The 11186-nt window shown below is 31.8% G+C and overlaps 1 protein-coding gene across 2 annotated transcripts; it reads left to right on the plus strand.

Annotated features, from left to right (window-relative positions):
- The first annotated feature begins 706 nt into the window (after positions 1-706).
- Positions 707-10254, plus strand: LOC127725534 (mucin-20-like). 2 transcript variants are annotated; one of them, XM_052232585.1, is made up of 6 exons: positions 707-789; positions 5170-5271; positions 8484-8585; positions 8794-9303; positions 9717-9809; positions 10030-10254. In XM_052232585.1, exons 2-6 carry the CDS (start codon positions 5190-5192, stop codon positions 10167-10169), a joined length of 927 nt encoding a protein of 308 aa, XP_052088545.1. In that variant the 5' UTR covers positions 707-789; positions 5170-5189; the 3' UTR covers positions 10170-10254. The 2 variants fall into 2 exon arrangements, with proteins under 2 accessions (XP_052088545.1, XP_052088546.1); XM_052232586.1 differs by lacking the exon at positions 9717-9809.
- The last annotated feature ends 932 nt before the right edge of the window (positions 10255-11186 follow it).

Genomic DNA, 11186 nt, shown 5'->3' on the forward strand with positions numbered 1-11186 from the left:
AGGAAAATGTTTTATTAAAGGGACATCTCTCTAAACAGAGAAACCACGCCCCACCGGTAATTAACAGAGAAAACCACGCCCCACCGGTCATTAACATGTAAAAGTCCGTTAACGACCGGTTTTTTGGTCCATTTTGTTTTGTTAATGACCGATGGAATTTATTACTGAAGAAAAAAGAATGTCATGTGGCCCCTTTTTATCCAATAAGAGAAGCTAGTTCTTAACCTATATGAAATAAATGATTTTAATATAGTATCCATTATGGCTTGTGTTTATAACAATTGTTTAAATTTAAATTGTATTCTATTTTGTTTTTATTTCAGTAGACTGTAAGTAAGAATTAAATCTTCGACCTGTGTATCTCTGATTTATTTTAATGTCTGAGAGCGAAGTGAAAAATATGTTCATTTATACCAGATTTTTGTCAATTAAATAAAGCAGTTAGATAGAAAAATGGGCATCAAGTTCGTGTCATTATTAGAATGCATGCTCCAATTATTATAAGCCAACCGTACTTATCATTCCCCTGGACTTATAACCAGTTTAATATATATCCCTATATTCGATTACGCTAAAAAGGTAATTGGGAAGGAATTTATTGTATAGCTTTGTGCATATTCTACGTTGATAAAGTTAGAAATTATTGTGAAACAAAGGTACAAACTGCCTCAGGTAACGTTAATTGACTTAGATGGATTGGCTAGTATGTTAGGTTCCTTTAGTCAGTCGTTTCTGATCTGGTGCATCTGAGGCTTTCAAACGTTCGGATATTGAGCATTCATGATGCAGGTAACCTAGTAAAATCTTCGATAGAATAACTTTTATCAAGTTTTTTTTTCCTATCTAGCACTGGGTCTGTACCGTTGATGGTGGAATTAAGGTTATCATCAGTTCAGTAGTCAGGACGTAGATACTCACATGATTTATAACATACATTGCTTTTTAATTCTCCGTTAATAATAAAGTTAAAAATTATTTTAAAACTAAGTTAACAACTCCCTTATTTAATACACGACAGGCCACCAATCTAGATTTTGATTTTTTTATGCAATCGTATTTCGGCCGCGCAGACTAAACCGTAACTTTAATATCCATGTTTGAATGTTTTCTGAATGTATGATCACTAGAAGTGTCTTCATTAATATTGTGTGGTGGACTTTTGGTTACGTTAGTAAAGAAGTTTGCTGAAAACGCTTTTTAAGAAGTACCCAACGTTTTCTTGTTCCTACATATAAATGTAAGTATGCAATTAAGCCATCGTATATTGCTTCAACCAGATTATGCAACAAAGCAAATCCAAAAATAAAAACCACAGTTTACACAAATAGTGTTTTATACCTTATTTCTAAGGCTGAAAGTCTGTTGCTGCTTTTATTTTGTTCAAAAGAAATTGAATATTTTAAAACAAGAATCAAAAGATTTGGAGTAAACACATCATGCTTTCACCTTTATAAACGTTTAACTTATTCACGCTTGCTTTAAATAGTTATCATTTTTGTTTGGGAAGGAATTACCAAATACATTTGTATTTGATTTTGTTGAATATAACATCAAGTAATTTTTTTTTCATAAAATCCATTTTTATTAACCTTTCTGCTAAGTATCTCTGTTTGTGAGTTTACTGATCGATATAAAAAGGTGGAAAGTTTATTATTCAAACTAGCGAAATATTGATACTCTTAATCGTGTTCCCCTGCCCGTTCAGAAAAAAAAATCGTCTGTGGTTTGTTTTTCGTTGCATTTAGTTTTTGCCTGTAAATAGCTTAGTGTTGAAGATAATCAATTCAAAACTTGTAAAGACTTGATTCAACGTTCTATGTCGTGTATTTTTGTAATACTGTCTTGCTTACGCGTAAAACAGGTGATGGAAATAGTTTTAAGTATTAGACCTGTAGAATCAATGAACACATTCATATCTATATTAGATAGCATACCATCGAGTACCGAGATATCGAGTACCGACTCATAAAGCATTAGTTATGCAGCACCTGGGAATAATTATATTCGTTCAAGATTATGTTATATTTTAGATCTTGTGTTTTCTATATCAAGGCCTTTAATAGAAGGTTGGTGCTTACCAGGGGGCTAATAAAGCAAGGTTTCCAAAAGGTTTTGTTGAATTGATACCGTAGAAAGTTTTACGCATGCCATCACGAACTAAGAGCACGTGGAGATTCTGTGTTACATATATCCACGTATAAATTTTGATTGACGTTAAAATTATCTTGTCATCTTTTCCTTCGATCATAAGTCACCGAATGTATACCTTATATGAGCAACACGACGGATGACACCAGTGGAACAGAATCTGGTTAACCTTCTAGGACATATGCGATAACCACAAGTTTTTGGTGGCGTTCTTGTTTCTCAGTCTTTAGATTTCTATTTTTCTGTTTTCATTTATTTTCACGGGTACCTGTTTTTGTAGATTGAGGAAAACTAACATTTTTATTAGATAATTGGTTTCGTGGTTTGTCAAAAGTCAGTATGCCAGCCAATTGAAAATTTCTAGTTCGATATATAATCGATTAACAATTATTTTTGTTCTTCCTCTGTTTCCACAAAGTCCACAAATATTGGTACTCAACAGTAATGTTTTTGTGGACGTATTGGTCTGTACTTCGGTTTTAGTCATGGTGTGGTCAGTTTTTCCTGACTTGGTCCGGGTACACAGTTATCGTCCTTTGATTTTTGTTGTCCACGAATATAGTCCCTAGTGTGGACAGTGTGTTACTTGTCGATTTTTTTTATACCCCTTCCGAATTTATTTCTCCATGTTTTATGACTCAAATAGTAAGTAGGGGGGTGAAATGACACTGTAAAAAAATTTGGGTCATGAATTTTAAAGTAAAGTAGTGATTTGGTCCAGCTGAAAAATGTTAAAAATTAGCACTTCGGAAGCTGTCAAAAGATTTGAAGACCCCCTTGGCATGAAATTGTCCATATTTTGAGTTAGAGCCGATGAAGTTTTCTATAATTTTGATATAATTTGTCCCAAAAGTAGTACAACACACTGTAAAAATATTATTGAGAAAGCGCAGGTGGGATTTTTTTAATTTTCATTTATTGTCTAAAAGAAATGCACTACGAAATAACTGTGTACTCGGACCTAAGAGGTGAAATCAGGAAATATAGAATCTGTACTTTGGCAACTTCCCTGAATGATTTGATGGTGTCAATTTATCAAATAGCATAAAACTAAAGGATTTAAACTTTTATTTGATAGAATTTCTGCAAAAATTACCAATTTTGGCATTTTATGGTCAAAATAAGCATTTCATAGCTTTTTCAATTTTGATGCATAAGTGGCATTCTGACTTTCTATCTGACAGATTTTTTGTGTCAATATTTGTGTTTCTATGCTTCAATCCAGTTGTATTACTCATTTGTGAACTCTGAATCTACAGAAAAGAAGATTATCTCAGACAATATGTGCAAAATGTGTTGTATATATGATCCTCGTCTAATGCCCTGTTTGGATCAAGTTAAATGTGAGGAGCTTGGAACATAAAAGTTGAAGTCCATTATAAAGACCTCACTAAATTTGTATAAAAAGCACTTAACAATGTCTTTTGTACCTGTTTTATGTCACATAATATCTTTCTTTTCTTCTGTAGGATAGCAAGTGGTTCAAATATAAGCCTGTTGAGACTAAAATTGCATGCATGTTTTTCACTAAAAAGTGAAAAATCTTTGTATCAGACCATACTGTCTGCAAAAAAAGTTGAATGCAAGAGTCTTTTTGTGCTCAGATTTATTGTATCATGTCACCTGAGTATAGAAATGATAGAAAAGACACAAAATTTTATTTCATATAGCTTCAATATGCATTTTTAAATGTAAATATGTGATACGGCCTAAATTGACCCTAAATTATTTTCAGTCTTACTTGGCCTAAGACCCTTTTAAACTAATGTGATATGTTATTTGTAAGTTTTCTTTCCATTTAAAGTACATTAAATACATATGTAAGGATTATTTATAACCAAAAAGCTTTACAAATTTAAAATTGCTGGAAAATATTACATCTTCATGTAAGGCCCCCCTTCATTGGAAAACCTCCATTTTTAGCCACAGGCTCATATAAATTTGACTTTTTAATAATTATGATAAGTCTGATAAATCAAATGAGTACTCTATTGCTTTTAATACATAATATATTATATATAAAGGCATTTCAAAAGTATTGTTTTGCAATATTTTAATTTTTTAAGCCCCAAATGTTGATAGTTGAAAATTTTCAATTTTAACGTCTAAATTTAACACTCAAAGTTGAATATAAAATTAGTCATATTGTCTATAATATATATCCTATTGCCATGAAACTTTGTAAGCAGTCTTATAATTTAATAAGCTTTGGTCATACCAAGTTTCATTAAGATTGGTCAACTTTTTCTACCCTATTAGGTCCGGGTACACAGTTATCGTCCTTTGATTTTTGTTGTCCACGAATATAGTCCCTAGTGTGGACAGTGTGTTACTTGTCGATTTTTTTTAAACCCCTTCCAAATTTATTTCTCTATGTTTTATGACTCAAATAGTAAGTAGGGGGGTGAAATGACACTGTAAAAAAATTTGGGTCATGAATTTTAAAGTAAAGTAGTGATTTGGTCCAGCTGAAAAATGTTAAAAATTAGCACTTCGGAAGCTGTCAAAAGATTTGAAGACCCCCTTGGCATAAAATTGTCCATATTTTGATTTAGAGCCGATGAAGTTTTCTATAATTTTGATATAATTTGTCCCAAAAGTAGTACAACACACTGTAAAAATATTATTGAGAAAGCGCAGGTGGGATTTTTTTAATTTTCATTTATTGTCTAAAAGAAATGCACTACGAAATAACTGTGTACTCGGACCACTTTGATTACTTCTTGTCCCATTGGTATCTTCAACTTCCATTTTAGGAGCTGGTGTTAACGATGCTGATGTATAATTATTGTTTGTCAGCTTCGCTGCTTAATTCGGTTTGTAATGTCCTGTTATGTTCTTAAAGCTTTGATTTTATATTTTTTTTAAATGCATAATTTATAACTGAAGGTTCTACAAAAAATAAACGTTCATTCTTTCTTCTATTTCATAAAGGTTTTACAAATTACAATTTGAAAGTGAATAATGTAGGCAACAATGATTCAGTGTAAAAAAAATGCACAATTTTTATTTAATTTTCAGATTGTAATCCCGATCCATGTATGCATGGTACCTGTCACAATAGATCAACTCACTTCATCTGTAACTGTAAAAGAGGTTACCACGGTTTAACATGCAATAAGGGTAAGTTATATCCAGCAAGGGAGGTAAGTATTTCAAACCATTGTACTAGTGTTTAATCATTTTTAAATGCGTAAACTATATGTAGACAAGACAAGACCAGACATGACAAGACAATATTTTATTTATTTCTCAACTCTTACAAAACATTTAGAGGTATTCCCGTAACAGCGTGGACAAACGCAATACCTATGTTGGTAATAATACTGAATAATTTACATTTAACTTGTTTGTTATCGGCTATCGATAACAATGTTTTACGCTCACTCAGTCTGTCAGAGGCCTTCCAGTGGGGATTTAAATAGAATTAAAAAGTAAAGTGCATGTATATGCACGAGAAAAAACAAATGTTTTTAGTATTCAACATTTAAAAATGTTGAGGTATCAACCTTTTGCAGTACAAAATGAGACCAGCACGTTATAAATTCCAAGAGTCCGAAGCGCCTTTCATGATTTACTTTCATTTAATAGGAACGAATATTTGAAAGCCTAAGATAAATAAGAATCAAAATAGTTGGAGAGCTTTATAACTAACAAATACCTAGAAAAATAGCCAAATCCATCCGCGACCATCTTGCACGAGGGAGTTGCAACCTTATTTTCTATATTATTTCAAAATTTAAAAACGCACAATTTTAGAAGGTTTGATATAAATCATGTCAGTATCATAGTAAAATTGTTGCTGCTATACATATAAAAAATGAAATCAGCTCCCTATAAATGTCATGCGTGCTACGCGCTTTTCTGGATTGACCTTCATCTTCGACTTTGTTTTCGCTGGATAACACGTCAGTAACTGTATTCATGTCAAGTTGTGGTTGTTGTGTTTATTTGTTGATAATGAAATAAAGACTTATAATAAGTTAACTTCGCAGTTATTACCATCCAAAATTACCTCATCGCTTTGATTTCTTTTTTTTTTCTTGTTTTAATTCATCATTTAAGTGATATATATATATACCTGTATTATCTATAATTATGATCTAATCTAGTTTAGATCCAGTGGTTGTCGGTCATAACTGTCTTCCTTCATTGTTGTACTACATATCACACTGTGTGTATCTCCTTTGACTTTTCAGTGGTTGTCGGTCATAATTGTCTTCCTTCATTGTTGTACTACATATCACACTGTTTGTATCTCCTTTGACTTTTCAGTGGTTGTCGGTCATAACTGTCTCCCTTCATTGTTGTACTACACACCACACTGTTTGTATCACCTTTGACTTTTTCACGTTTAGTCATTCCAGTCCCTTTTATAGCTTGTTATACGGTATGTACATACCTAGCAGAGGACTAAACCATGCGTGTTCTCTGCAAGGTTCTTTTAATACTTTTTAGTCATATAGCTCTTCAACTGTTTTGGTTCATATACTCTTTGGTTTATAATACTCGGCTGAAGCGTTCCTGATAAAGGTAAATTCAGAAATGTGCTTCGGATGTATGTAATTTATTACGTGTTTTGTTTATGTTTTATGTGCATAGCAGCAACAGTTTTAATTTAACAATTACATGTACTCAATTATTTATACAAAAGGCCATGACACGTTTCTTCCTGAACAGAAACAATAAATAAAAAGTACCGGAATATGTTGAAAAGGAGGACTGAGATAATAACAAAGGTGAATAAAAAAATGAACATTTATTCACAAATTCTCATTGTGATTGGCCTTAAAATTGAATTATTTATTGAACTTGCACATAAACGATTTTCTCACTTTTTTACAGAAATTGATCGTAAGTATATAACAGATTAGATTGATAGTTCTATGTAGAATACACCGATATATACCACAGGCTATTAAAAGCCATGACATAACAAATTGTTATAAATTCAAACGAGAATACTAACGAGAATACTAACGATCTGATACATGTACTAAACAATAAATTAAAAACAAATATGATATATATATATCAAAATTGGTTGCAAAAAGGCTAGACTAATCAGATCGAGAGAAGAAAAACACACCAACAAATCTTAAAAACAAAGTATATACACGAGAGTACTATCAGTTGCTGATAGCTTGATCAACGTTAAAAAAAACTACTAAAATTCATGCTTCTAAGACTGAAATATTAATCAGTACACATCCAACTGATGAAGTGTCAAGAAGTCATAAACATTCAGAGAAAATATGATATTGAGTAATACCAGAATATGGATAGTATGTAGGACCGTATATGTCCATAGTATAGCAATACTATTTGATATTTTTAAAATTTATTGATAAAGTCACGGTGTGTACAGATAAAACAATATTAAATTCCTAGTACATAACAATGTTGTTTACCTCTCAGAATAAATTGATTTAAGGTATTTTCATGGTATACCGCCATCTTGGATTGCACAATCCCAGTACAAAATCGGTCTAGTTATTTGCCCAAATCTGCAAATTTGGAGACAAATTTGCAATTTATTGCTTAGACTGTTTATCTATATAATTTAAAGAAAACTTGGTGATTTATTGTATAACTCAAAATATTTAAAAAAATATATCAAATTTTGTGTTTTTAGAATCATTTTTTTTCAAATAAGCCATTTTAGAGGAGATAACACTTTTAGTAAAAAATATATACTGGACTGATAGGGAATTTTTTTATTTTTACTTGTAGCAAGTAAACAAGTAAGTTGACACCATTTTTTCTTTTTATTTTCTTAAAACATATGATAAAACCTATCTTCTCACAATTTATTTCAAAATTCTAACTCATTGATTTTTTTTTAAGCACACGAATGTGTTTTTTCATGAACAATCTAACCAAATTTAAGCAATTTTCAACGACTCATAGCTTGGAAAATAGCACGGTGACCCGTGCTTTTTATTATAATTTTGAAAAAAGCATAGTAAAATCTTCATTTTGGCAAAGTATAAGAAAATTCTATCTCAAGAAATATATACCTATGATCTACCTTAAAACATTGATAAGTTTACATAGATCGTATATAAATTTTCGGGCTCTATAAACAACATCACCGGAAGCATAATAACTTGACAAACAGTTTGTTATAAGTGTTTCACTGATACACGTAACAGCCAAAGTTACAAGCAAAATTTTGTACCTTTCAAACAATTTTGTAGAGGTTATAAGTAATGTGTGATAATTGAAATCTTCAATTCCGTAATGCTTTGTAAATTAGGCCGACAAAACATGTTCAATTAAGATCAGTGAAAATAAAGGTAAAATGAAATTTAATTTGAATTATTTATTTTTAGACTGCAGTAAAAACCCTTGTATGATTGGAACATGTCATACTAGTCCTACTGGTTACAATTGTACATGTGCTGGCGGATATTCTGGACATAATTGTGATAAAGGTAATTATTTTGTTATATGGACAATACAAATGCAATGCTGTGACTGCTTCCACAATCAAATGATATAATCTTTATAAATACAATGTGTTGAGCTTTACAAGTTATTCTTAAAAAAAAGATTTTCAAGAGAACTTATACTAGTGTTTGTTTAATTAGGAATGTTTATCTTTTCAAGAACAGTAAAATCATGCATACTACTTCATTATAGCACCACCAGTAATAAGCACAACAACATTAGGAGAAACTTCAACTCTAACAACGTTAGGAGAAACTACAACTCTAACAACGTTAGGAGAAACTTCAACTCTAACAACGTTAGGAGAAACTTCAACTTTAACAACGTCAGGTGAAACTTCAACTTTAACAACGTTAGGAGGACCTTCAACTTTAACAACGTTAGGAGAAACTTCAACTGTAACAACGTTAGGAGAAACTTCAACTTTAACAACGTTAGGAGAAACTTCAACTTTAACAACGTCAGGAGGACCTTCAAATTTAACAACGTCAGGAGGACCTTCAACTTTAACAACGTTAGGAGGACCTTCAACTTTAACAACGTTAGGAGAAACTTCAACTTTAACAACGTTAGGAGGACCTTCAACTTTAACAACAGCCAGTTCTTTTTGTAGAGATAGTCCGTATATGGCATGTTCTGATCAACATGTTTGCGCAGATCTTTCACTGAAACGATTATGTCCATTCAGTTGTGGGCTATGTAGTAAGATGTGTTAAAAATGTTTAAGTTGAAATTCATTCCCAACCCAATCAACCACTTATTTACACTATATGCTTGTTGATGTAAGGGAGCGAAACAGTTTGCAGTCAAATAAACAAAAGTTTTGTTTATATCAATATTGTTTTCCGATTTAAATTAGATATCAAAATAGATTATCTGTGGATTTTCTTTGTGTTTCATCACTACGGTTTTAACTTCCTCGGAGAAATTGTACATATAAAATACAATATATGTCTTATTTGACAACTTCGTTATATAATATTTAAAAAGAAGAAGCGGTATGGTTGCCTATTAGACAACTCTCCACAAGAATTCCCAAATTTTACCGTGCTATCAAAATGTTATGCTACATTATATATTTGTCAAACTATACTCTCTATGCTATTTTCAAACAGGTTGTGAAGACAATGCATTTGCGACCTGCTCGTCATTATTATGTTCTGACCATAATTTAAAGCTACTTTGTCAGAAGACGTGCGGTTTGTGTGGTATGTGTTCTTCAAATTCAAGTCATGTAATGCGTTCTTTCGTTTTTCAAATTATCTGATCAAATCTTACATGTATATCATTTTTGCATGTTTAATGATATTTTAACCGACTGTAAATGATTTTTGCTTTATTCTTATTTTTCTTAAATGTATTTTGAATGCAATTTACAAATATTTTCGTGTGCGAATCCGAAATTTAACTATTTTAAATATTTTATAGGGAAATATCAAAGTAATGCTACACCAACCACCTGGTTACATGTTCCGGAAAAAAGTAGTGCAACATCTACCAAATGGTTACACGTTCCAGAAAAAATTAGTGCGACACCTACCACGTGGATACACATTCCTGGAAAATGACTAAATCGTTAATAGAAGTCTAATTATTTATCAAATTATTTTAAATGTTCAACATGTAGGAAAAATAAAGACATGGTTTTCTTTATTATGGTATTATTCATATAATAGAAAAACAAAGGATATGGGGTATCCATCCTTGACACAAAATCAGTACATGCATAGCAAATAAACACACAAAAAGCAAAGGCACAGCGTTTTTATTGTTTTTCTCCATCTCAAAGTCACAGTGAGGCTTTCAACACGGAGTTTAAAAAAGAAATCTCACCTCACTGCAAGTTTAAGACGGCCCTTAGAACCGGCTTCAGCGGAGTTCTTTGCAAAAATCATTTGCATTCATAATTAAGTTGAAAAACTATGTGAATGATCGACCAAAGTCCGTTTTCAGAGACAAAGAGGCCGTGAAATGTCTATCATCTCTTCATGATAAGTATGTTGTTGCTCCTGCGGACAAAGCTTCAAATAATATTGTCTTTGTATGTAAATCGTATTACTACGAATGTCTTGTAAAGAATTAGGAATAAATGAGCTCTCCGGTAATCCCACATACAAAGACATATCATTTGACAAGGATGTGATTTTGGCAAATCATAAGTCCTTCATGGCTTCAATGAACATTACATTGAACAACAAATCGGAGGACTTACCTTGTTTGTATTTGATACCTAAGCTTCACAAAATTCCGTACAAACAACGGTACATTGCCGGCTCATCTGCATGTTCCACTAAAGAATTGTCCATTAGATGGACTAAAATTCTGTCCGCAGTGAAAGAGGGTCTTCAGAAATACTGTGAAACTGTTTACTCGCGTAGTGGTATTAACCATATGTGGATTCTTAAAAATTCTAAAGAACTTCTGGATAATTTTAAATCTGGGTCTTTTTCTGAAATTAGTTCTATCAAAACTTTTGATTTTTCAACCCTGTATACCACCATTCCCCATGTGAAATTGAAAAATCGCCTGAAAGAAATAATCCACAATGCCTTTCAACATAAAAATGGTAGCATACGCTAAAAATT

Source organism: Mytilus californianus, unplaced genomic scaffold (assembly GCF_021869535.1).
Source record: "Mytilus californianus isolate M0D057914Y unplaced genomic scaffold, xbMytCali1.0.p SCAF_15, whole genome shotgun sequence".
NCBI lineage: Eukaryota > Metazoa > Mollusca > Bivalvia > Mytilida > Mytilidae > Mytilus > Mytilus californianus.